Source organism: Lynx rufus, unplaced genomic scaffold (genome assembly GCF_022079265.1).
Source record: "Lynx rufus isolate CCGP_SWC_20201006 ecotype Redwood Valley unplaced genomic scaffold, mLynRuf1.p SCAF_25, whole genome shotgun sequence".
Classification (NCBI taxonomy): domain Eukaryota; kingdom Metazoa; phylum Chordata; class Mammalia; order Carnivora; family Felidae; genus Lynx; species Lynx rufus.
Window position 1 is genome coordinate 13,035,543 of NW_025814840.1, and position 27,726 is coordinate 13,063,268.

At 45.6% G+C, this 27,726-nt stretch overlaps 1 protein-coding gene across 2 annotated transcripts; it reads left to right on the plus strand.

Annotated features, from left to right (window-relative positions):
* Positions 1–948: 948 nt before the first annotated feature.
* Positions 949–27,726, plus strand: GNG4 (G protein subunit gamma 4). Of its 2 annotated transcripts, none has more exons than XM_047088757.1 (2): positions 949–1,047; positions 24,472–27,726. In XM_047088757.1, the coding sequence occupies exons 1-2, from the start codon at positions 949–951 to the stop codon at positions 24,598–24,600; spliced, it is 228 nt and encodes a 75-aa protein (XP_046944713.1). In that variant the 3' UTR covers positions 24,601–27,726. The 2 variants fall into 2 exon arrangements, 1 of the variants encoding a protein (XP_046944713.1); XR_006963742.1 differs by lacking the exon at positions 949–1,047 and adding an exon at positions 23,422–23,461 and having other exon boundaries at positions 24,472–24,561.

The window sequence follows — 27,726 nt, forward strand, 5'->3', positions numbered from 1 at the left end:
ACAAATACAGATCTCTGCTTGGGATACGGTGTGTGTGTGTGTGTGTGTGTGTGTGTGTGTGTGTGTGTGTCTGTGATTGTTTAAAAACAAACTCGGGCACCTGGGTGGCTCAGTCAGTTGAGCGTCCGACTTTGGCTCAGGTCATGATCTCCTGGTTCACGAGTCTGAGCCCCGCATCGGGCTCTTAACTCTCAGGGTGGAGCCTGCTTCCCATCCTCTGTCCCCCTCTCTCACTGCCCCTCCTCCATCCCTCGCTTGCATGTGTGTGCTCTCTCTCTCTCAAAAATAAACATTTTAAAAAATTGAAATAAATAAATAAAAACTCCCAGCATAAAGTCCGTAAAATTTTTCGAATGAGGGCAAATTAACATTAATAATAAAGCGATTGTATTCAGGGGAAACTTGTACTCAGAGCTGTAGAATGCCAGGAGGGCCGTTATGAAGCTATAGAAAGACCCCTTACCTAGGCTTCAAAGCTTTGAGTTTGGGTTCTGGATCCACAAAGTTTGGCTGTGAGACCTCTAGCTATTGGCTTAATTTCTCTGAGTTTTGCACTTTCCTTACTCAACAAAACCAAACTTAATATGTTTTGCCAGCCTTCGGGGCTGCTAGGGGAATGAACGGACAAATGTGTAGGGAAACGATTTACCGCTAACAGAGTACCACACAAAAGTCAGGGGATTAACGCTGGGACCATCTAGTATCTTCCACTCCCTCTACTCACGGCTGAGAAAGTCTCCCCAGGCAAAAAGCATAAGGTCTTGCTCCCATCCCCCTCGTGAAGCATTTCTTCCGCTCGTCCCCGGGAGGGTTTACTCACAGATGCTCCCTGCCGTGGACAGAGACGCCGTGGGTGGTGGGAGCGGGGAGAAGAGCGAGGGCTCCGCCCGACCTTGGGGAAAAGCCGCACTTCCAACCCTCTGACTTTGCTCGTTTCAGGGGCAGAGAATGAAAGAAGGCATGTCGAATAACAGCACCACTAGCATCTCCCAAGCGCGGAAGGCCGTCGAGCAGCTTAAGATGGAAGCCTGTATGGACAGGGTGAAGGTGAGCACGCCCGAGCCGGCCTCACCCCCTGCCCCAAACCCAGCTCGGAACGGTCCTCCCATTTCCTTGCGAGAGTTAACACGCTACCCGGCAGAGCGGCCAGCCGGCCTTGGCAGCTGTAACATTTACAAATGAGTGTTTGCCTCAGAGTTCCAAGTGTGCTCAAGGATCGAAATGATGCAGAATACACAGTGTGCATGAATTCCGTAAGGAATGGCCAAAAATAGACTCATATTCGTCTCAGCTCTATTTAGCCCTGTTGTCATGCCAATAAGCGAGAGAGTTTAACGGTGAGATCAATCAGAGTTCTCCTGCCTGATCCAGTGACTTCGAGGTTAGGCAGTGTCGGGTGTTTTGACAGGGGCGCTGTTGAGAGTGGAGCACTGAACCGTGCATCGTGTTTGTCAAACGTTCCTTTGGGGAAAGTGAGGGAAGGTGCCAGTCGCCTCCTACCATGTTCATTTCGCTGCTCAGCGTAGGTCTGTTCGTGCTGGGAGAGCTGGAGCAGGATGAAGCCACCTATTCTCCAGATGTCACTTAGATTTGCAGGAGGCCGGGCAGAGCACGTCGCTCTGAAATAGCATTCGGGTCCATTGACTGTGATAGAGCTGGAACCCCGCCAGGAGTCTGACACTAGGAGGCTCAAGTCCAGCGGCCTTTGGGCACCTGGAATCAGGGGTCTCGCCCAGGCATCTGGGATTCAAAGAAGACAGGTTGCAAGGGGGCAACGGGTGACTCCTAAAGCCTTCTGCTGGCAGAGCAGACAGTCCGTCCCCAAGGTTCCCATCACCAAGACCCCCTCCCCCCCACCTCATGCTGCAGTTATGGCCAGCTAGCACCAGCTCCTGCCTCCATCGCGACAATTATTCCCTCCCCTGGGGCCTTGGGGTTCGAGCTATCCAAGGAGGCAGCGGCTTGCACAGAAAGTGACGTAATGATAGAAGACGAGGGGAGGGGGTCCAGCGTGATGCAAATTGGCATAAGTGGACCAGTATTATGGGCCACCTTGCACATTCTTTTTTTTTTTAATGTTTATTTATTTTTGAAAGACAGAGTGCAAGTGGGGGAGAGGTGAGGGAGGGGCAGAGAGAGAGGGAGACACAGAATCGGAAGCAGGCTCCAGACTCTGGGCTGTCAGCACCGAGCCCGACGCGGGGCTCGAGCTCGTGAAGCGTGAGATCGTGACCTGAGCCGAAGTCGGACGTTCAACCTACTGAGCCACCCAGGCGCCCCGCCGTGCACATTCTCGTACCAGCTACAGATGAGGCATCGCCCCTTAAAGTCTAGGCTAGAGGAGGGAGCGAGAAAACAAACCACCGGAAAGGAGGGAGAGCCCCGCCAGTGTAGAGATGGATGTGACAATGAGCGCCGCAGACAGTGAGTGCTCCGCAGGGACAGACATTTGCTGAGAGGAGGGGGGGGTGTTGGTGAGCCTCGCTCTTCTGATGAACGTGCCTGAATACCTGCTCTGCACGAGGCGTGGTGCGGGGATACGAACACGAGCGGAATGATGCCCCCGTCCTATCGCTCAGAGAGGCCTTTGCGGGGCTGGGAGCTGGTTCTGAGGGGATACCCGAGAAGGGAGCTCACCGGCGCTCATTTCCAGCAGCCGCACTTGGCAGAGAGCTGCGGGTCGTGCCGGGGAAGGCCGCTTTGGGCAGCTCGGGGGTGCCGGGTCCGCAGGCGCGGGTCACACAGCCGAGTGAGTGGGAAGCCTGGGCCGGGAGGTGAACTGACCTGTCAGCAGCAGAGGCGGTCGTCAGAGGCCAGGGGGCAGCCGGAGCTGCAGAAGCAGGTGCAGCGTGGAGCAAAGAGCAAAGGTGGAGGCCGAGAAGCAGACACCCAAGAATTGGGTGCGGAAGTCAGGCAGTCGAAATAGGAGACGCCAGGGAGCAAGACGTTATAACCCACCTGCAGAGCTCCGTGGCCAGAGACCGGAAAGACCGCGGGCACCGGTTTGGGCAAAGGGACGGTGGCCACGCCAGGGAGTCCGACCCCGGCAAGGAAGACAAATTCTGTAATAACAGATCCTCACTTGCGACAGTCACCAGATGTCCCCGCCATGAAGGGTCTCACTGGAGACCCATGTGCAGTCTCTGAAAGAATGAAGAGAAACCATAGGCCAACTCAAAGTCAAGTCTGTTAGATGGTGTTCAGGGGGGCAGGTCGTCCGGCTCCTGGGGTGACGACGCTGTGGAAATGTGGTCCCGGATCCCAGGAGGGGGCTTCCTGGAGGGCATCTTCAGACTCTGTGGTAACTCCAGGCGGGGGGCCACCGACTTTGCTTCAGAGGTGGCAGAGTTGTGTCATTGAGATGATGCAGGTCTTCCTGAGGGGAGAGGTGGCCCCGAAGAACCACATCCCTGCTGTGCAACCACGTGTGTTTTCTTGCTCATAAAACCTTCAACATTTATTATTTTTTTAACGTTTATTTATTTTTGAGACAGAGAGAGAGACAGAGCATGAACGGGGGAAGGGCAGAGAGAGAGGGAGACACAGAATCGGAAGCAGGCTCCAGGCTCTGAGCTGTCAGCACAGAGCACGACGCGGGGCTCGAAGTCACAAACTGTGAGACCATGACCTGAGCCGAAGTTGGATGCTCAACCGACTGAGCCACCCAGGCGCCCCTTCACACATGGTTTTAAGCACTAGACCCCCCCTTGCTTCTGAACACAGCTATGGCTTTGAGGAAAAATCTAGTTAATGCAAGTCCTGGCAAAATGAGGTGCGTATTGTTATCAATTAGCCAGACAATAAAGATGGAATCTGGAGAGAAAGAGAAGCCATCAAGGACACTCCAAACTGACCTCGATAAGGGCTTTGAGGAGGGAGGAAAGAGGAAGAGAGTCACCAGGGAAAAGAAGTGGCCTTTCTAGAATGGACAAGAGGTCACTGCAGGAGGGGGGAAGGAAAAGGGGAGCCTGGATGGTAAATGACAGAGGGAAGCCCCAGGGAAGCAGATGAGCAGGTCATAGAATTCGCTGAACTCATACAGAAAGGGACGGGAATTCCAGGTCCACGTGAAGGAGGAAAGGACAGGCTGAGTGTGTGGGGAGAACGCGGAAGAGGTGACTGGGCAGTGCCTTTCACGGGGCCCTGGAGAGAGGAAAGAACACGCTGGAGGGAAACCTCTGAAGGCTTCATGCAACTGCCATGCGACTGGGAAATCATTGCAACTGCCATCCCACAGAGCTGGCCCCCAGGTGGAAGCCTCCGATGACGACCGGAGGACAGCGTGAGCTCGGGCAGGTGTCGGGCACGAAGCAGGAAAGGACACGGCTGCCAAGGCACATAGGCAACTGTGGAGCCCACCTCTGGGCTGTGTGGTTTTACCGTGTTTGGGGGAGTGTCTTATGTGGAAGGAGAGGAAGGCGCGCTCGCGGTTCATGAGAATAAAGGAGAGGAGAGAAGAGAAAGTAACTGCATTAAGCAGCTGTTTGGGTTGCAAAGGTAAGAAAATGTAATAGCGTGAATTCAGGTCTGGGCAGTTCGTGGTGGAAAAATGCAGCCAAAATACCCACTATGGTCTCGAAGTCCTGTTTGTCCCCTAAAAACATCACCTGCATAAGAGCACTTGTGCGGGTGTCGGCTTTGTCCTAAATGATGCAGGGGACATAGGAGGGACGCTTTATAAAGGCCACAGCCGGGCCTCAGGCCCTCACACAGTTGGGTTCAGAGACCCCCTCCCCACCACGTCAGCGCCCTGTCTACCTTCATTTAATGTTTATTGAGTTCCTCCCCCCACTCAGCCCTGCTTCCCAGCATCCGTGGGATTCTTCTCTGTCCAACCTAGGAGCTCATCAGGGCATTTCTCAACAAACACGGGTGCTGTCTTTGAGAACCTGTATCAGCTACTAAGATTCCCCATGTATCACAAGAGCAAAGACGATTCACCGTAGAAGATCCAGCATAGCTTTTTGCCTCCCAAAAAGCGAAAGTCTTGGAAAATAATACTCGGGATCCTACAAAAGAAGTAAAGAACACATACAGATGACATCCTGGAGACTATTTTGGTCCTAAGGAAAAGAATACCCCATAGCCTTATTCTTTCGCTCACCCGTTAGAGGCTTACGCTATACAAAATTCTACCAGGAAGGTACATAAATGACATTGGTCACCAAACAGTGAGAATTTGTCGAACAGTTGGGGCAGATACAAGCTGAGCAAAGCATAAAAGGTTTAAGTGGAGAAAGTGGTCTCTGGAGCTGGCCGGTCAGCCCGAGAGGAGAGCAGCTGGGGAGAAGGTGTTGTCCCATGGGGAAAATACAGAGGTCCTGAGCAGGCTGGGTCACAGGCTCCCAGGAAGGCTTGTGGAAGCTGTCTCTCCACTGGGCACTGCTGAGGGTGCTTTGATTTCCCTGGTCCCGGGGGGAAAAGGAATTGCCAGGGGCTGTGACTTGGTGGGATCTGGAGGTAGACGACACCCTTTAGCAAACCTAACTCTCCAACGGGACCAGGAGGAAACAGCTGACCGACTTGCCGAGTGACGATATGCTCAATTGTCTGTCTGTCTGTCTCTCCCTTATTTGCCCTAAGGCCTGTGGCAGATGATTTTAAGAGCGATGGGATGTACTCACCATCCCTAAGGGGGCTGTCATTAGACTGAGATTAATTTTGTCAACACAAGCTTGATGTGCAGATTGCTGACAGATCAACGGGTTTTATGTCAACTTGCGTTCCATAGATGACTAAAAACAGGGCAGCGAGAACGTTGTCGGTTGATGAACGGTCCAAAAGACGACAGCAGGAGTAGATTAGTGTGGGAGGTTATTGACATGGAAGAAGAGAGAGTATATCATGACAGGTGATGACAGTCCTTCTCCATATCAGCGAGACTGTGAGGAAGTAGATGTAAGTGGCCTGTGCGGGAGGCCGTAGTTCCTATTTCGAAAAGAACAGCATTTTACTGTTCATGAAAATGGTATTCATTTACTTGCGAGAGTTTTGGAAGATAAAAGTATAAGGAAGAAAATGTGAATAATTTATAACCACTACATTTCCATATTCTTCCATCTACCTGTTGGCCTAGTTTTCTTTTTATAAAATTGCGGTTGTCTGGGGCGCCTGGGTGGCTCAGTCGGTTGAGCGTCCGACTTCGGCTCAGGTCATGATCTCACAGTCCGTGGGTTTGAGCCCTGCATCGGGCTCTGTGCTGACAGCTCAGAGCCTGGAGCCTGTTTCAGATTCTGTGTCTCCCTCTTTCTCTGACCCTCCCTGTTCATGCTCTCTCTCGCTCTCTCTGTCTCAAAAATAAATAAATGTTAAAAAAAATTTTTTTTTAAATAAATAAATAAAATTGTGGCTGTTACCTTTTGCAACCTGGTTTATCACCAAACAGTATATTGTGATGATACATCCAGGTCAGTAAATACTCTCCTAAAATGTCATTTTTTACTGTCTCTTCTCTTCCTCACCTGATGTACAATCATTTATTTAACTGGTCTCCTATCCTTGGACATTTCCCTTATTTCCAATTTTGCAGTATTTCTTTTTAAACAACACTGCAGCAACCACACTGGTAGATAAAATTTGCACGTTTCATTGTCTCTTTAGGATAAACTCCTATGGGCTGAAATTGCTCAGTCAAAGGATATGTTCTATTCTAAAGTGTTTGAATCCATATCAGATTTCCCCATGAAAAGTGGTACCAGTTTAGGAGCCCCTGAGTGGCCCAGTGGGTTGAGTTTCCAACCCTTGATTTCAGCTCAGGTCATGATCTCGTGGTTCATGGGATCGAGCCCCATGCCAGGCTCCAAGCTGACAGCTCAGAGCCTGCTTGGGTGGGATTCTCCCTCTCTCTCTCTCTCTCTCTCTCTCTCTCTCTCTCCCCTCTCCCTGCCCCTCCCCTGCTCCTTCTTTCTCTCTCTCTGCCCCACCCTGCATTCAAGTTCTCTCTCTGTCTCTCAAAATAAATAAATAAACATTAAAAAATAAAAAGAAAAGTGGTACCAGTTTAAAATCTTACCAGCAATGAAGTCTGTTCCCCAGACTCTCCTAGCACCAGACCATTTTGATTATGGCTACATATTCCCTTCATCTGCATTCCCCCCCTGCCCCCGCCACATTCAGAGAGCTAGGGAGTCAGTGGAGGAGGGGAGGGAAGCCTCCAAGTAGCCTCAGTTTATGCTTTTGCACACTACTCTGGAAATACATTTCTGTTTCAAACAAAATTTTTTGAAGATTTTATTTCCATTTTTTTAAGTTATTTATTTTGAGAGAAGGAGAGAGTGAATGAGAGAGGAAGGGACAGAGATAGAGGGAGAGAGAGAATCCCAAGCAGGCTCTGCACCCACGCGGGGTTCAATCTCACAAACTGCGAGATCTAAGTATTTCATTTCTAAGTAATCTCTACACCCAATGTGGGGTCGAATTTACAACCCCGAGATTAAGAGTCACACGCTCTACAGACTGAGCCATCCAGGCGCCCCCAAAGAATTTTCTTTAAATCTCATATTCAAATCTTTACTCCATTTTGAGTTAATTTTTATGGATGTTATGAAATAACTGTCCAGTTTCATTTTTTTTACATGTGGCTGTCTGCTCCACTTTAAGAGCACATTTTCTGTTGTGGTGCTTACTTTCTTATTGATTATACCATCAAGGTCTTATTGATTATACCATCAATAAGGTCCATTGATGTTGTTGCAAATGGCAAAATTTCATTGTGTGTGTGGGGGGGGCAGGCTGGGTAATATTCCATTGTACATAAATACCGTATCTTCTTCATCCACTTATCAGTGGAAACTTGGCTGCTTCCCTATCTTGACTATTATAAATAATGCTGCTGTAAGTATAAGGGTGCATATATCTTTTCAAATTTGTGTTTTGTTTTCTTGGGGTAAATACCCAGTGATGAAATTGCTGGATCATATGGTGTTTCTATTTTTAACTTTTTGAGGAGCCTCCGTACCGTTTTCCACAGTGGCTACGGCAATTTGCAGTCCCACCAACAGTGCGTGAGGGTTCTTTTTTCTCCACATCCTCACCAACACTTTGATTCTAGCCACTCTCACAGGTGTGAAGTGTGACATCTCACTGTGGTTTTAATTCCCATTTCCCTGATGATGAGTGATGTTAAGCATCTTTTCATGTGTCGGTTGGCATCTGGATGTCTTCTTTGGAGAAATGTCTAGTTAGGTCCTCTGCCCATTTTTTAATTGGATTATTTGTTTTTTGGTGTTGAGTTGTACAAGCTCTTTATGTATTTTGGATACTAATCCCTTATCAGATAAATCATTTGCAAATATCTTCTCCCATTTAGTAGAGTGCCTTTTAGTTTAATTTTGCTTTTTGTTTCTCTTGCCTTAGAAGACCTATCTTGAACAATGTTTCTATGGCTGATGCCAAAGAAATTACTGCCAATGTTTTCTTCCAGGAGTTTTATGGTTTCGTTTTCACATTTAGGGCTTTAATCCATTTTGAGTTTATTTTTATGTATGCTGTAACAAAGTGACCTGTTTCATTCTTTTGCGTGTAGCTGTCCAGATTTCCTGGCACCATTTGTTGAAGAAACTGTGTTTTCTCCATTGTATGTTCTTGCCTCCTTTGTCATAGATTAGCTGACTATATAAGCATGGGTTTGTGTTTTTAATTTTTTTAAGTTTATTTATTTATTATGAGAGAGAGAGAGTGAGAGCAGGCGGGGGACGGAGAGAGAGAGAGAATCCCCAGCAGGTTCTGCACTGTGAGTGTGGAGGCCAATGTGGGGCTCGGTCCCACAAACCATGATATCACCACGTGAGCCGAAATCAGGAGTCGGATGTTTAATTGACTGAGTCCCCCAGGTGCCCCAAGTGTGGGTTTATGTCTGGGCTCTTTATTCTGTTCTACTGATCTATGTGTCTATCTTTGTGCCAGTACCATACTGTTTTAATTACTACAGCTTTATAGTATATCCTGAACTCTGGCATTGTGATTCCTCCCTGTATCAAAAAACCTCCAGCTTTGTTCTTCTTCTTCAAGATTGCCTTGGCTATTCGGGGTCTTTCAGGGACCTATATTTACATAGCTCCATACAAATTTTATGGACCTATGTAAATATACTGCCAGAAAACGTCAGACTAGGCTATGGCATATAAAGGACCAATAAAGTATTCACGTAAGAAAAAGTTTTCTTCCAGAAAACCAAAGAAAACTTTAGGTAACTGTGTTATAGTCAAAAAATGTAAAACAAATAAAGAATCTATGAAACCCTAGCTCAAAGAAGAGAAAAAAGAATGAGTTGGAAAAGGAGGAGGTGGAAAAACTAAGGAAAAAGTTGACAGGGGAGAGGGAACACCATTAAACGCAGCAAAGAGTGTAACACACACTATAGAAAACCAAATTATTGACACAGAGCACAGGCTTAGGAAATGCCTACATAATGCAAAAGAAAAAGATGAACAGTCAGATAAAAGCAGTTAGAGAGAGAGTGATACAAATAAAGACTGACAGGAACGTTCCAAGATTTGAATGCTGGTGTTCCCGGCAGAGAGAACAAATGGCATAGAAAATACTCTTAAGGGTAGAATATAAAAAGGTTTCATTAGGGGCGCCTGGGTGGCTCAGTCAGTTGGACGTCCGACTTCGGCTCAGGTCATGATCTCGCGGTTCATAAGTTCAAGCCCCCCATCGGGCTCTGTGCTGTCAGCTCGGAGCCTGGAGCTGCTTCGGATTCTGTGTGTGTGTGTGTGTGTGTGTGTGTGTGTGTCTTTCTCTGCCCCTCCCTGCTCACACTCTGCCTCTCTCTCTCAAAATTAAACAATAAAACATTTAAAAATATATAAATAAATAAAAAGCTTTCATTAAATAAAGGAAGGCTTGACTCTGCATATGCAAACAGCTCATCGTGTTCCGGGAAAGACGATAATAGGAGATAATAAGCCCATAAACACATATACTGCTGAGGTTACTTAATCTCAACAGTAAAGAAAAAGCCCATTAAGTGTACAGGCAGAGTAAGCGATCATTTAGGACAAGTACCCCTAATTTCATATGTATTAAGTGCTTGAATCCTCACCCCACCCCTGAGATATTGGTGCTACTCCATCCTACTTCACAGACAAGAAAACTTTGGCTCACAGTTATATGATGAAGTGGGGATACCAACGCAGAACCTCAAGTCTTATTATTAAACTATAGGGCCCTACCTACCAAGGGCAGAAATATCGGTCTGAACAGCATTGCATCTCCATTCATTGCAGCCTAAGATTATGTAAAAATTCTCAAATTCTGCAAAGAATTCTCCACGTAGCCAAGCGGTCATTGATGTCCTAGGCAACAGAAAATGATACTCTCAATTAGGCAGAAAGTTAAATATAATGCAAATTTGTGCTTCTTTTCTTTAGCAGAATTATTTCATTGTATCCAATTGGGCTTCACTAAAGGAGATACAGATGTGCACAGTTTCTGTTAATTTATGCATAATAACATATATTAAGCCTATAAGACATTTTCTAGGGAAATTCTCACCGGGTCAGAAATTTCATCCAAGCCGGGGCTGAGTATCTTGTCCTTGCAATCCACACACTACGTGGGTCATAGCAGGCACTGGTCACGCTGAAGGATGGGTTTAATCTATTTAGAACAGCTGTCAGTGCAGAGCCTGCTTCAGATCCTCTGTCCCTTTCTCCCTCTGTCCCTCCCTGGCTCGCTCTCTCTCTCTCTCTCTCTCTGTCAAAGATAAATAAACATTAAAAAAGAAAAGAATCCATCACTGGTATACAAAGTCTTTACCAGGTTATGGTTTCTAGGTCAATATTCAGTCTTGGAATTCTGCTGGATATTAATGTGATAGGGTCACTCTTTTCAATTTTTACCCTTTATAGACTTCAGATTTGGGCATCAGAAAACATTTTTACTCCATTCGGTACCAAATGATTAAAGAGATCTCTGCCCATCTATGTCAGTTCATAGACTATATAAACATCAACAGCAGCAGCCAAAAGAATACTAGATGTCTTATGGTGTGAACGTCACCAGTGAGGCAGAGGGTGAACTTCTTCCATAGGAATGACCTGAGAGTCTACTTACTTCAACACTACCTTTCATTCCAAAAGTTAGACCCTAACATAGGTTGATCATAAGCAAACAATCTGATGAAGAACTTACACCCACCCATTATGGTTGTTCTTTTCTCTACTCCCAACCTTCGAGGTTATTCTAGTCATGTTGTGTATTTTTCATTAGATGGTGCTTTGGGCATCCTAACGTTTAACAGAATATTGCAGTTAGTTTGACCACACAGTTCTACCTAGAAAACAAACCATCTTCTCAAGCCCAGGTTACCAATGGGCTTTGGTTTACTGGATTGTATTACATTAATATCACTTGAGTTGAGTGTTATTGGAGACTAAGTTGCTTCAGCTGAATAGTCCACTTTCTCCAAATTTCTCCAGAGCTATTATGCTGTGCACTACTTGAAACTGTCACAACTCCAGCTCTAACAGGAATAGGACCCACCCTCTTTCCTGTATCAGCAGCCACGTCGCTCACAACTCTTCTCCCAATCGACTTTGACGCAATTGATTTCAGGGTCTACCGCTATCACTTCAGGTTTAATCCACTCACCTTCACCATTTCAGGTCAATCATTTGTAACCACTGGTTACAATATGTACAAGATATACATGAGGAAAAACTGTAAAACCTATGAAAGAGATCAAAGAAAATCTAAATAAATGAAGATATTCCATGTTCATAGATAGGAGGATCAATATTGTTAAGATGTTGGTTCTTCCCAACTTAATCTGTAGATTCAAGACAATCCCAGTCAAAATCCCAGCAAGTTGGCTTTTTGATACTGATAAGCTGATTCTAAAGTTTATATGGACGGGCATCTGAGTGGCTCAGTTGGTTGAGCATCCGACTCTTGATTTTGGCTCAGGTCACGATCTCAAGGTTCAGGAGTTCAAGCCCCATGTTGGGCTCTGCACTGACAGCATGGAGCCTACTTGGGATTATCTCTCTCCGTCTCTCTCTCTCTCTGTCCCTCCCCTGCTCCCATGCTCGCTCGCTCTCTCTCTCTCTCTCTCAAAAATAAGTAAATAAACTTTAAATTAAAAAATAATAATAATAAAACAGAATAGCCAACACGATATTGAAAGAGAAGAGGGGCACCTGGGTGGCTCAGTTGGCTGAGCATCTTACTCTTAATTACGGCTCAGGTCATGATCTCGTGGGTTGTGGGTCCAAGCCCCGCTGTCAGCACAGAGCCTGCTTGGGATTCTCTGTTTTCCCTTTTTCTCTACCCCTCCCCCACTCATGCTCTATCTGTCTTGCTCAAAATAAATAAATAAATAAATAAACATTAAAAAGAGACAGAGAGAAGAGAAAGATGGAAGGCTGACACTACCCAATTTCAAGACCTACTATAAAGCTGCAGTGGTCAAGACAATGTGATATCAACAAAAGAATAGACAAATAGATCAGTGAAACTGAATAGACAGGCCAGAAACAGGCTCACATAAATATAGTCAACTGATCTCTAAAAAGGCAAAAGCAATACAATGGAGAAAGGATAGTTTCTTCAACAAATGCCGCTGGAATAACTAAACAACCCCATGGAAAATACTAAATCAAGACACAGACCTTATACCTTTCACAAAAATGAGCTCAAAATCAATCATAGACCCAAACTGAAAGGCAGAACTAGAAAACTTCTAAAGGACAGCACAGGAGAAAATCTAGATGACCTTGGGTCTGGCAATTCGTTTCTAGCTATAACACCAAAAGCAAAATCCACAAAAGAAAGAATTGCTGAGATGGACATCATTCAAATTAAGAGCTTCTCTGTCAAAGACTCTGTGGAAAGGATGAGAAGACAAGTCACAGACTGGGAGAAAATCTTTGCAGAACACATATCTGATAAAGGACCGGTATTCAAAATATACAAAGACCTCTTAAAACTCAACAGTGAGAAAACAAACCACCCCGTTGAAAAAAAGAAAAAAGACCAAAGATCTGAACACACACCTCACCAAAGAAGATATACAGATGGCAAAGGCGCATCTGAAAAAATGCTCCATATCATGTGTCACTAGAGAACGACAAATTAAAATAACATTGGTATACCATGACACAACTATTAGAATGACTAAAATTTAGAAAAATGACAGTAACAAATGCTGACAAGGATATGGATGGTAATGCAAAAGAGGACAGCCACTTTAGAAGGCAGTTGCTTACAAAGCTAAACATAGTCTTACCATACGATCCAATTATATCAAAAATATACAAAGCAAAATTTGAAGAAATGTCAAGAAAGATGAACAAGTTGTGTAAGAGTGTAGTGTGTCTTTCCTAGTCCATGGCGGATCAATTAGACAAAAGAGAGGTAATCATATATTAATAATAAAATTAATTAGGTTGATCTGATAGATAGGTAGACAGATAGATGATAGGGTATAGATCTTTATCCAGAAAACAGTAAGAACACTTTTCTCTAAGCACCACTACATTCTAAAAAGTAAAAATGCTTATACCACATTCTTTGACCATAGGGCCATAAAGTGGTGGCCATAGTATGAAATAAATGTCAGCCTCAGGAACCTTTTCAGACTGTCTCTTGGGGCACCTGGGTGGCTCCGTAGGTTAAGTGTCCAGTTTAAGCTCAGGTTGTGATCTTGTGGTTCATGAGTTTGAGCCCCACGTCAGGCTCTCTGTGGTCAGCATAGAGCCCTCTTCAGATCCTCTGTCCCTCTCTCCTCTGCCCCTCCCCTGCTTGTTCTCTCTCTCAAAATAAATAAACTTTAAAAAATAAATAAAAATAAACTATCTCTTAGCGAAATTGATTTTGAGAATGCCATATGTAAATCCGTAAGACATATATATTTTTAACAAACACTCAAAACATAAAAGGGCATAAGACTTGAAAACAGGAAGGTAAGACAATTTGATTAAAGGGAAGTGTGCTTGTTCTTGAACAGGCAGAGTCTATATTGTAGAAATGTCTGTTCTCTGTAAATTAACATAAATTCAACATAAATCTAATCAAAATTCTATTTCTGTTTTTGGAGGAAGCAAACTGAAAACTATTCTAAAGTTCAATTAGATGAATAAATGGTGAGAGCATCCAGGAATATTTTTTAAGTATATATGTGCAAGGAGGAACATACGTAGAATTTTCCTGCCAGGTATTAGAATTTATTTTAAAATCAGAGCACTTAAAGATTTATGATTAGATAGATCAACAGAACATAATAGGAAGTCCTAAATAGATCCAAGTGTACTGGGAATTTGAAAAATGATCCAGATGGTATCTCAAATCAATACCACAGACTGTGTGGCTTAAACAACAGAAATTTATTTTCTCACAGTTCTGAAGGTTCAAAGTCCAAGATCAAGGTGCCAGTAGGGTTGATGTCTGGTAAGGCCTCCGTCCTTGACTTGCAGACAGCTGCCTTCGCATTGTGTCTTCACATGGCCTTCCCTCTGTGCTCAGGGGAAGAGAGAACTTTCTGGTGTCTGTTATTCTTTTAAACAGACCCAGTCCTATCAGATTAGGGACCCCCCCTTATGACCTCACATAACCTTAATTAGGTCCCTGAAGAACTTATCTCCAAATAGTCGTATTAGGGTTGATGGCTTCAAAATATGAATTTCACTAGACACAGTTCATTCCTTAACTTTGATCAAACATTTAAATATAACAAATATAGGGGTGCCTGGGTGCCTCTGTTGGTTGAGCGTCCGACTTTGGCTCAGGTCATGATCTTGTAGTTCATGAGGTCGAGCCCCACGTCCAGCTCTGTGCTGACGGCTCAGAGCCTGGAGCCTGCTTCAGATTCTGTGTCTTCCTCTCTCTGCCCCTCCCCTATTCATGCTCTGTCTCTGTCTCTTTCTCTCTCAAAAGTAAATAAACATTTAAAAAAATTTAAAAAAAAATATAACAAAGTATTAGGAAAATAGGAGCAAATGCTTTTATAAACATCTGAGAAGGCCAAACATACCACAAAAGTGGTTCCTAAAGTAAAAGTGGTTTCTTTTAAGTTTATTTATTTATTTTTGAGAGAGCGAACGTGAGTGGGTGAAGGGCAGAGAGAGGGAGAGGGAGAATTCCAAGCAGGCTCTGTGCTATCGACACAGAGCCCAACGTGGGGTGCGAACCCCTGAAGCCATAAGATCATGACCATAGCCGAAACCAAGAGTTGGATGTTTAACCAACTGAGCCACCCAGGCACCCCATAAATTAGAAACTTTGACCTTATTTTTTAAAATTCGAGATGGTAAAACCCCCCAAATTCACAAAATAAGAAAAACATCTGCTACCTGAGTAATAAAGGGTTAATTTCTCTAAACCTCTCTGAAATTTCTCTGGAAAGTCAGTAAGAAAATAAAATATCCTCTGTTTCTTTAATTGTACAAACAACACCAATGGGTAGTTTAAAATAGAGAAATATAAACATGGTCAAATACAGGAAGAGACATTTACCTCCTTAAATAATACAAGAATTACACTCCAAACAACACTGCGATCTACTCAAATACAGACAAGCAACACTGAGACCCAGACTGGTTTTGTTTTGTTTTGTTTTGTTTTTGGTATAGTTAACACACAATATTACATTACTTTCAGGTGTACAAAACGGTGACTCAGTTTCTCTATATGTGATGTCATTTCATACAAATGTAGCTACCATCTGTCACCACATAGTACTGTTACAGTATCATTAACTATGTTCCCTCCCCATTCCTTTTATTCCCTGGACTTATTCATTCCATAACCGGAAGCCTGTATTTCCCACTCCCCTTCACCCATTTTGCCCCCCTTCCCCTCTGGTAACCCATCAGTTTGTTCTTTATATTTATAGGTGTGATAGTTTTTGTTTGTTTATTCTTTTGTGTACTTAGGTTCCACATAGGAGTGAAATCTTGTGGTGTTCATCTTTTTTTAGACTGACTTAGTTCTCTTAGCATAATGCCCGCTAAGTCCATCCATGTTGTCACAAATGGCACGATCTCATCCTTTTATCTGGCTGAGCAATATGCCATTTGTATGTATCTATACTTATCTATACCACATCTTCCTTATCCCCTTGTCTATCGATGGACACTTGGGTTGCTTCCATATCTTGATTATTGTAAGACTGTCGATGTTTTTAATCTTTGATGAAATCCATTGTCATCCATCAGCTGTGAAGCAAAGAAGTCAGAGGCTTTCGATGGTCGAGGGGGAAGTGATAACACTCTTCCAGAAGGATAGTTTGGAATATGTATCAAAATGTTCATTGTGTCTATCTTGACCCAGTATTCTCCCTTCTAGGAATTTACCCAGAGACAATCTCACAAATAATGATGGGAAGTAAGAATTTCATCGGAGCACTATTTACAGTGTCAACAAATTATAATTTTTGACTGTCCATCAGTAGGGACTGGTTAAGTAAGTTACATAGAGACAAGGCTACACTATAATTATAAACAACGACAGACATCTGTGTGTACTGAGTGACAAATAGCATGTTACAGAACAGCATCTGAAATTGCATGTGAAGGCTGAATAGTAAGATACCTAAAAAGATGTTCACCAGAGCGCTGTCACCAAGTGGCGGTTGACTTTTGCTCCCAGCTTTGAACTTTTGGGGGTTATTTTACGAGCAAATAAGGATTATTATTGTAAAGATAATAAAGCGGTTTCAAAATTAAATTTCTTGGTAGGAATCACCCCTTCCCCAGAGATGCTACCACACCCCCAGGACCCAGTTACACACTCCCTCCTCTGAATTTATTACCATTGGTTTGGTATGATGCTACGTGAAGGGGGCAGAGGGTGCCATGGGAGGTGACCACATAGTGACCGTAAATGGAAAGGGAGACCCTTTCTGTTCTTTCTGCGTAGGTCCTCTCCACCACACCATCAACGTAAGCAACTTATGTGTTGACCCAGGAGGTTGCTTTTTACTCCTGTAAATTAAATTAAACAAATGTGATTGCATGCATGCTGTTCATTTTGTATACAATCTGTATCTTCCTCCTTATTCCCTTAGGCACCGATAGCCAAATGCAAAATAGGGCCATATTTTCATGTAAACACACTGCATAAAAATTATAAATGATATTCCAAATTGAAGTGTAAATTAGGCTGTGGTTATCTTTTCTACTGGTTTCTCCCAACAGCGTGGATAACCCAGAGCTATTTAGTAGAACCGAATAGTAAGTAAGTGTCCAGGCTTGCTGAGACATTTCCGTTGGGCAATCAGCCTTTTTGGCTGTTGCTCCTCATTTGTATTTGAGCCAGAGTTTTTCCTCATAGTCCTTCTAACAGGTAAGTATTTCACATGTCTTTTTTTTTTTTTTAAGTTTCTTTATTTTTGAGAGAGAGCGTGAGCTGGGGAGGGGCAGAAAGAGAGGGTGACACAGAATCCGAAGCAGGCTCCAGGCTCTGAGCTGTCAGCCCAGAGCCCAATGTGGGGCTCGAACTCACTGACTGCGGGATCGTGATGAGTTGAAGCCAGACTCTTAACCGACTGAGCCACCCAGGCGCCCCTCGTCTTTCACATGTCTTACCCTTATTTTTTTTTTTCTAGAACTTCCTAGGAGTCATGACAGTGCTGCTGGTTTGTGAGTTCTCTTAAAAGAACAAAATGTGTTCTTTATGGTTCCATTTTTTCCCCAAGATAAAACACATACGGCTGAGTTATCCACAGCCAAAAGAGAAAAGTCTAAAGCGAAAGCCATTGTTAAAACAGAAGATGAGCGGGGCTCAAATATCACAGTGTTCCCTGTGGAAAATGGAAAAAGAGCAAAATCAGGGAGCCCATCGTGTTCTGATAGGTCACTGACAGCTGATTCACAGGGTCCAGAGAAAGTCCAGGGAAGGGATATGATTAAGATGATAAATGATGTGAAGGTTGAAAGAATGACATTTCTAAAAGAAAATAAATACAAATGATGCCCTATGACCCAGCCAGAAGTCAAGGCAGTGCTTACCAATTTTGCCTTTCCCGTGTGCCTCGTCTGAACCCTGGTGGTGCCCCTCCGTTGCCCCACTTTCTGCTAGTTTAACAATTCAGCTGTGAGCCTTTCCTTTGCTGTCTCCTCCTCTCTCAGACACGTCCACGGATCTCCCCCGGACCGCCTTACACGGTAACTTTCTACCATCAGATTTAGAAATCAATTCAAAGAGAGGGGGGTGGGAATGAGCAACTCTAGAACAGCCATCAGATCAAGGGAGGAAAATCTTTGACTTAAAACCAAGAGAAGAACATTAAATAGTAGAACAAGAAGGCAAAAGGTGTCTTTTGAAAAAGACAAAAGACGCTTCCTGTTGGAGAGGACTCAGGGTCGGGGCACTGTGGGTATCAAATCGCCCCAATAATTTCGGAGAAACCTCCTCATGTCTGCTTCTCAGTGCCCTCCCAGGAAGTAGCCAGATGACCAATGAAGTAAGAGCCCACTGTGCGTATAACAGCATCCATTCTGTCACTGAGTCACAAGCCAGCAGGTAATGCTATCCCCATTTACAGGAGTGAAAACTGAGTGCCAGGGTGTTTGTCTTGCCCAGAATGACACAGCTCATTAGTGCGGAGCGCAGCTCCGTCAGAGAGGTCGTTTCTTGACTCACAACCCAGTCCTTTTTCTAGAAGAGATGCCGCTGGCTTTCTAGAATCCCTAGAGCCTAGAATCTACTTGTTACATTCGTCTTTCACCTCTGAGTAAGTCACAGAAACCTCTTCAGTGACTCACTGGTTCCCATCACCAAATAAATTACTCTTGTGGTGAACTCACAAAATGGTTGAATTATGGTTTCCTTTCTGGAAAATCGGGATATGTCAAAACTGAGAGGTAGTCGGAGTCATATAGGACGTGTACCAACCTCTTTCAAGGGGCGCCCGGGTGGCTCAGTCAGTTAGGCATCCAACTTTGGCTCAGGTCATGATCTCACGGCTCGGGAGTTCGAGCCCCGCATCTGGCTCTGTGCTGACAGCTCAGAGCCTAGAGCCTGGAGCCTTCTTCGGATTCTGTGTCTCCCTTTCTCTCTGCCCTTCCCCTGCTCATGCTCTGTCTCTCTCTCTCCCTCTCAAAACTGAATAAACATTAAAGATTTTTAAAAATAAAATAAAATAAAACTCTCGTTCAAGCATCTTGGATTTACCTCTCAATGTACAGTCAACTTTTCATGTGGAGGAAAAAAAAACCAGCTTTATGCTGATAATAGTAAACAGCAGCTAATCCAATATTATGAACATTGGACTTCAGAATTCAGAGAGGGCCTCTCTGTTATATTATTCACGTGTTCACACATACATCTTCTACTCCCTCTGGTATCCTCCAGGTATACCCTTACCCATCCCCAACTAGCTGCTATATCTGTGGCCTAGGACCCAGCGATAGTGTTGCCTATAATGAAATGGATCAACACAAGCCCCTGGAAGCCAAATACCTTAGTCAGCTCATGCTGCTATAACAAAGCACCGTAGACCCAGTGGCTTAAACAAAGAAATTCATTTCTCACTGCTCTGCAAGCTGGGAAGTCCGAGATCAGGCTGCCTGCAGGGTCAGGTTCTGGTGGGAGTTCCCTCCCTGGTTGATAGACGGCCACCTCCATGCTGTGACTTTACATGGCAGGTGGAGAGAGATCTCTCTCCTGTCTCTTCTTAGAAGGGTGCTAATCCCCTTCACAAGGGTTCAACCCTCATGACCTAATCACCTCCCAGAGGCCCCACCTCTAAATACAATTACATTGAGATTGAGGCTTCCACGTTTGGACTGGGGTGGGGGTGGGGGGGACACAGACATTCCATTCACAGCATCATAATATGGAAATTTCTTGAGTGTGTGCTTGGGAACCGGTGTGTTGATCCCAAATACTTCCCAACATTAGAAGAAAGACGAGATTCACAAGGATTCACCCTGCGGTGTTTGTTCAGACTTTAGAGGTGAGGTATAGAATGTGCCAAGGGCTCCACTAGGGAAAACAGGCACATGATTTCTTCTATTGGGAGTGTGCACCAAGTTTGACCTTGTCAAAGATACTGTTGCTCCATGGGGGCTGCAACCTGGCTGTGCCCTCGACAATTAATCCTGCTTTGTTTCCTTGGGGTGGAGGGAGGAACAGGCAGAGCCAAAGAGGCTTGAAATTGATTCCAAGTAGTATTGTGAAATAGACCAGGACTGCTGAGAACTAGGTGTGAGTGCTCCGCTTTGGATGCAAAGGATAAATGCAGTGGGTGTCACAGGCAGAATAGTAATTATGTCATCTGTCTTGTCGAAGAATTTGACTATAGTAATTGCAACATTTTCTCCCATCATTGAAGCTTGTAATTATAGTGCAACTAACAGGATTATGTGCTAACTTGGGCTGTTTTAATCACCTCTTTTACTCTGAAATGCAATGGTAAAATTCCACAGTTGTTCCCAGGCTGCCGATTCTTTTCAACATCTGTTGTCTTATAACAGTTCGGTACGAAGGAGCAGAGATGTTCTGGGCATTTCATAATAGAGGACTTTAGGTAAAGCAGACGTGAGGCTTGACGAGAAAGCGTAAACAGCAAGGGAGTTTTCAATTTCCAACCCAAATAAAATTTTCTCTTTGAAAGCAAATCATTTGGTTTTTTTTGTTTCAAAGATGGCAGATGTTTTATGCAATTTGGCAATGGCTGCAGCCCATACTTGATATGCGTTGAAGGAAACTTTCAGCTATAAAAATCAACCTAGGACTGATTAAGAAAACCCTCCCGCTCAACCTAATGAGCAGGTTGGGGTTAATTAATGCCTAGATATTAAGCTGTGTGTCAGGATGTCACCTTTCACGTGTAAGGCTCATTAAGATGCTCGTTACGGATGTTTATCTTTCCAGAGATCCCATAACAAACTCAAGGGTTATCCAAATACTTTGTTTATACAGGAATAAAGGAACATTGGACACTGTGTGAAATACGGGGGCTGATGGCTGAGGTAGAAACCTCCCTTGATTCTTCCCTTGTAACATTCTTTTAGAGTGTTGTTTCAATAAAACGAGGGCTTCTAGGATATTAATATTACATGGAACCGACCCAGATCCACACATCTGGTCTGAAAGTGGGCGCTTACTACTTAGCTCCAATACAGGCTACATTCCATATTCATTCCTGTTGTACAGATGCCCAGAGAGGACTCTGCCGTCCGGAGGAGTGTAGTTATAACTCAGCAAGTGCATTTGTGATCCTAAAACAACAGCAGCAAAAGGAGGCAATCGAAGAACAGCCTGCTTTCCTGAAAGGAACATTGTGGAATAAGTGCAATATCACCTTTAGAGGTGATAGAAAAATCCCTAGATTAGATCTGCTTAAAACTAGCAAGGCCAGACATAAACAACTTAGTTGTCAGGGTGGTGTAGACAAGGAGCTGTGTGGCAGCAGATAAAATGATAGGAGACGGGAACACGGCCCAGCCCCATCTCTCCCTCACCCAGCTGTCCTACAAAGCCTCATTTTTTTAACTGAACTATAGCTGACGTACAACGTTAGATCAGTTTCAGGTATGGAACGGATTCGACAATTCTATACATTACAAAATACCACAATAAGTGTTATTATCATCTGTCACCATTCAGTGTTATTAAAATATTATTTGTATTCTCTGTGCTGTACTTTTCATCCCTGTGACTAGTTTATAACTGGAAGCTGGTACCTCCAAAGTTACATGTGTGGGGCCCCTTCCCCCAATGCCTTGGACAGATAGACTGGTTAACTATGCAGCAGCCCCCAGCGAGGCGCCCCCTTGCGGTCGCTTTCTGGAAATTCGACTATTCACATTTGCCAAGGAAGGATGTTGACAAACATCTGAGCAAGTATGATCCAGGGGAAGGAAGCTGTGATTATAATTTAGCAGGCTAGCTTCAGGCCAGCTGGATCGTGTCGTTAAAAGGTAAACGGAGGCACGGTCAAGGTTTTCAAGCGTTTGTTTGAACATACATCGATTCAAATGAGGCAGCACAAACCAAAGTGAGTAGGAGTGCTCAACCCACAGGAGCTGGGACAAGGTTTCATAGAGAAGATGCTGAAGCAAAGCAAATAAATTGTTTGGTCATGTGGGTTCCCAGATAGCTGGTCTCCAAGGAGAGTGTGCTGGCCCAGTGGAACATTCCAGTCCACTTGGCAGTTACAGTTTGATTATCAATCAGGGGGCTACTGTGGCATAAAAATTCTGTGGCCAGACAGCTTAGCTTCAAATCCTGGCTTTCTCGGGGCACCTGGCTGGCTCAGTCAGTCAGTTAAGTGTCCGACTTCGGCTCAGGTCGTGATCTCAAGGTTTGGGAGTTCAAGCCCTGCGTCAGAGCCTGGAGCCTGCTTCCAATTCTGTGTCTTCCTCGCTCTCTGCCCCTCCCCCACTCATGATCTGTGTGTGTGTGTCTCTCTCTCTCAAAAAATGAATAAATACTAAAAAAAATTCTGGCTTTCTCTCCAAGGGACCTTGGGCAAGTTTTTTAACTCTTGTGCCTCAGTTTTCTCATCTGTGAAGTGGCTTTAAGAATATTACTTAAGGGACACCAGGTTGGCTCTGTCGGTTAAGCATCTTACTCCTGATCTCAGCTCAGGTCATGATCTCACGTTCCATGAGTTCAAGCCCCGCGTTGGGCTCTGTGCTGACATCGTGGAGCCTGCTTGGGATCCTCTCCTTCTCTCTCTGCCCCTCCCCTGCTCTCGCTGTCTCTCTCAAAATAGATAAACAGTTTTTTAAAAAGAAGAAGAATTTCTGGAAAAAATTGGAAGCTAGGTCAGTTTTAAAAATCCGTAGGGAATGTATGTGGCTTGTATACGCTGGAGGCTCTAAAACATTTTTTTCACTCATTTGTGGAATGTTTTTAACATTCTACGGAAGATTAAGACCTTGAATGTACGGAAAGGACCTCATCTGCCTGCTGTATACTTACCCCGCCTATAGCCCATAATAAGCACTTGCGGGCAGAACCACGTAATTGGCAGGAGGCATTAATGCACAGGCCGTTCATCTGCCCAGCACGTGACCCAGACTTTGGGTGAAATGAGCTGGGAACTTCATCTTCCTGTTAGCCAGTGTATCTCAGCCCTCTGCCGCCTCCCACTTGTCTCGTCCTCGAAAACCCCTGGGCTTGAACGAGGGAGATAGTTCAGTGCGCAACTGCCTCGTGTCAGCAGGGCTTCAGGGAAGAGTGGAAGGAACGGAGGAGAGGGAGCATTCTGGTCAACAGCAACTCCCTGCACAGGGGAGTGGCCGCTGTGAGTTAAAATGTGTGCTTAGAACTGCTAGGAATTTACCTAAGGGACACAGGAGTGCTGATGCATAGGAGCATTTGTACCCCAATGTTTATAGCAGCACTTTCAACAATAGCCAAATGATGGAAAGAGCCTAAATGTCCATCAACTGACAAACGGATAAAGAAGATGTGGTTTATATACACAATGGAATACTACGTGGCAATGAGAAAGAATGAAATCTGGCCATTTGCAGCAACGTGGATGGAACTGGAGGGTATTACAGTAAGTGAAATAAGTCAGGCAGAGAAAGACAGATATTATATGTTTTCACTCATATGTGGATCTTGAGAAACTTAACAGAAGACCGGGGGGGTGTGGGTCTCTCTTAACAGAGACCGGGGGGACTCTTAAATACTGAGAACAAACTGGGGGTTGATGGGGGGTGGGGGAGAGGGGAAAGGGCATTGAGGAGGGCACCTGTGAGGATGAGCACTGGGTGTTGTATGGACACCAATTTGACAACAAATTATATATAAAAAGATAATAAAATAAAATGTGTGCTTAGAGGAGCACCTGGGTGGCTCAGTCAGTTAAGCATCCTGCGTCTTGATTTTGGCTCAGGTCGTGATCTCACGGTTCATAAGTTCGAGCCCCATGTCTGGCTCTGCACTGAATGCATGGGGCCTGCTTGGGATGCTCTGTCTCTCTGTCTCTCTGTCTCTCTCTCTACCTACCCCTCCCCCACTCGTGCTCTCCCTCTCTCTCTCTCTCTCAAAAATAAATAAACAAGAAAAGTGCACTTAGAGTACATAACTTACGTGTGTGATACAAAATGTGCTAATAACATGTGTTCTGTTGAGGAGTATGAACTGACTCACTATGTGGTCATGAGAGGGGAATTGCAATCAAACAATTCACAATAATAATACTGAATACAATCCCACTGGCCTGCCCAGGGCCAGCACTCGGCTTTACCCGCCTAGAAGTGGATTAGCAGAGTAATGAGAAGCTAGCGGCCTGGGGTCTCCACTCATCACGCAGTGGAGAACAGAACAGCGATGTCTGGACCTTCCCTGCTGGCTCCTCCTTCCTCTCTGGAGGTTGATCCGCCATCCCTGGGCCACATCCCTTTCCCCAAAGGCACATTTGAAACCCGGTCTCCTCTGGGTTTGCACAGACCCCGTCTCTCCGGGTCGGGAACGGCCTGTCCTTGGGCTGGTCCACCCGGCCGCCTCTGCTCCGGACCCGCGGGAGCTGGCCCCTAACCGACACCTGTGCTGTGTCCCCCGCAGGTCTCCCAGGCAGCTGCGGACCTCCTGGCCTACTGCGAAGCCCACGTACGCGAAGACCCTCTCATCATACCAGTGCCTGCGTCAGAAAACCCCTTCCGAGAGAAGAAGTTCTTTTGTACCATTCTCTGACTCCGTTCGTTATGAAGCGTCTCCTTGTGCACCAGGAAACTCCCCGGTAGAGCCCGCATGTTCTTAGCGTTGGGGGTTCCAGTCACCCCCGTCCCCGGCCTCTCTTCATCGGTTTTCTTCTCTGCGTTCGATTTCACTACTTCTTGCCCTTCTCGTGTTATTTGCGTCACCGGCAAAGAAAATCGACGTTTTTGTAACAAATAACAAATAAGTATGGGTTTAAGGCTTGCATTTCTTTCTAAACAGCAACTCCCGTATTTAAATACATCGAGCTAATACACTGTACATTCAATACTACAGTATTTATTGAATAAGATAATTTATTGAAAAGAAAAACCGTACTTGGCAATCCCCCCTTCACAAATAATTCACTATCGAATGAGAGCAGTTTGACCAACTAGAACACATGGGCAAATGTTCCTCTCTTTCCATCCACCAGCTCTATGTTCCCTGCTTTTCCGTCCTCCTGTTAGGAAGGAAATGACCCACAGCGTCAAAGGGTTTCCCTAATATGTGTCTCACTGGGACCGTGTGGCCCGAACCCCGATGGGTACGCAGGTCCCCATTTCCCCCTGATTATCACGGGCCACTTGGGAGGTGGGCCTCCTACGGATGTGGACACCGGCTGAACATTGCAGCAAGCTTAACTGTCAATGTGCCCCAGCTGGGGCTCCCCTCTCCATGGGCCACCGCTTCCTTCTCCCCTTTTCTGGCTCCCTCTCAGTCGTCCTCACGTGGGCTGCACGGGGCCCCGCGGGGTTTCACCAGGGCGGCCCAGCACAGTGATCCGCAGGGACAGCAGCTCACTAACGCGCTGTCCGCTGATCTGAGCGTTGACCCGTGTTCACTTATTCCGTCCTCCGGCGATCCGTAAAACGCCACGAGGGCATGTCTGTTTTACAGAGAGGAGGACGGAGGCGCGGACAGATTCTGTGCTTTCCCCAAGGCGATCGTTAGTAAGCAGGAACACCAGGGCTTGAGCCTGGCCCCAGCGCTCCCTGAACCCCCGAGCCACGCTGCCTTTCGGCTCCACCCGTCTGCGGGTAAACAGGCCTGCAGAGCGCCTGTACCACAGGCTGCGCGGCACCTTCGCCGGGCCCGCTCTGCAGCAACACCTGTCCCCCCACCTTTGCCAGGAGGAGGCATGTGGGTGCACGTAGCTTACGGACGGTGATAGATATGCGATGCTCCAGCGGCAGGCCGGACGGCTCTTGGTTTTTCTGAGTCAAACTTGCAGACCCCGCCTGAAACAAAAATGACAGAGGAGAATAAGCCATGGGGACAGAGAGCTCCTTGTCCAAGTTTGTGAGGTTCCTCTTGTGTAGAAACTGCCTCGCTCCCTGGCGCTGACAGCAGCTGGCTGTGTGATGCGGGGCAAGCCGCTGTGTGCCTGGAAGGTTCTGAGCTGCTAATCGGGGATAACGGTCATTGCTCCTCCTGCCTTTCTATCTGGGAGGGCACGGAGAGGTGCTCCATGGATGGACGCTCTGATGTATCATTTAAATAAATTACTAAATGCCGCAATGTAATAGTGGCAGGAAAGCAGGACTTCAACGAGGCCCCGGTTCGGCCGGAGGAATACTGTCAAATTGCCCACAAAAAGCCAAATATAATTTCAGATCAGTGAATAACTTGCCACCTTGCAAATGGCTTTAGTGCATTTTTATTCTTCGCTTCTTTTCCTGAAAGCTGCTCTTTATTTCACTAAAGCTCACTCACACAACTAGTGAGGTCAGAAGCTGTGTGCTCAGACTGTGCGGAGTTGTATGCCGTGTGTGATAATAAGACTTCAAACCCTTCTGTATCTCGGTTTACGACCAGGATCTCTTTATTCCGTGGTCCATGTCAACATCATTAACCTGATAAAGCAAAGCACAATTCATAAAAGCGCATCAGAGAAACCGAGAAAGTGGGGCAGCACGGAGGCTGGCTAAATCGGGTCAGGAAGAAAACTGTGCTTCTAGGCTTCCTCTGAACTTTCTCTCCTTTGTGTTTAACTTTCACTGTCTCTCCTTTCTCCCTCTTTGTCCTTTTCCTCCTCTCTTCCTTACCTTCCTCCGCGAGATGCTTTTTTGTCTTTGTACTCACACCTTTTCCTCCCAAACTTGCGGCAGTGTGGGTGGTTTGTCCCTTGTCCCTTCTAAAGTGTCCCTGAACTCAGTGCCATCTTCCTAAAGACAAGATCATGCACGTCAAGGTCAGGTCAGGCTTTGAGGCAAGGTCAGTTCAGGCTATGAGATACACAAACATGTGAATGAGCCCTTCGCCCCGCTAGCAGTCACCGGGGAGTGAACAAAAGGGGGTGCCTCTGCAGTGGACAGTTGTCACTTTGTGATCGCAGTCCGGCCAGCATCTGACCTCCTTTCCTATAGGGGGAGATCACCCCCTACACATAAACTTAGTGGGGTGCAGTAGAACTCCCATTCATTGTGGATGCTGGAGGGGGGACGTCTTCCCTGTCTCTCAGGGGCACCCCCTTTCCAGCACCAGACTGGCCAGGGAGGGGCCAGTGACCTGACGCGAACTGCTAGGACTCCTTTGCCTGGGCCTATAAGCTCAGAGCAAATGGCACAGCAGTGAAAAGATGCTGAGATTCGTTTTATGGGATCTGCGGCGGTCCAGCAGGGAGGCATCTAAGACGGGCAGGGATTCTGTGCCCACTGCTAACAGTGTCCAGGGATGGCAGAGTCCTGAGTAGACCATTCCTGCTCCATTGCTTGGTCCCACAATCCCCCACAATCCCCCACAATCGCGCCCCTCCCCCCACATCCTTCTAGGTCCCCTTTCTAGCTCCTTTCTAGCCTCCAAGCTCCATCCACTAAATTTCTTATTCCTCCATGAAATAGCCTGGGTTGGATGTACCTATCCTATGATCTAAAAACCCCGTATGTCAAGGGCAAAACCCAGCAAGCTGATCTATGCTGTTGCAAGTAGGGGACTATTAATTATTCTTTAGGGGATGGGAACCAGAAGGAGCACAAGGGGAGCTTCTTGGGATGTTCTGTTCCTTGACCTGGTTGCTGGTGACCTGGGTGTGTCCGGTGTGTGAAAATTTTTCGAGCTGTACCCTTCTGATTGTGCGCTTTTCTGTATGTATGTTACACTTCAATAAAAACTTAGTTTTTG

Excerpts from the sequence above, each read along its gene's own strand:
- GNG4 (XM_047088757.1), top strand. The coding sequence starts at position 949 with ATGAAAGAAGGCATGTCGAATAACAGCACCACTAGCATCTCCCAAGCG. Across the intron at positions 1,048-24,471 it reads CCTGTATGGACAGGGTGAAG|GTCTCCCAGGCAGCTGCGGA; the intron begins GTGAGCACGCCC and ends TGTCCCCCGCAG.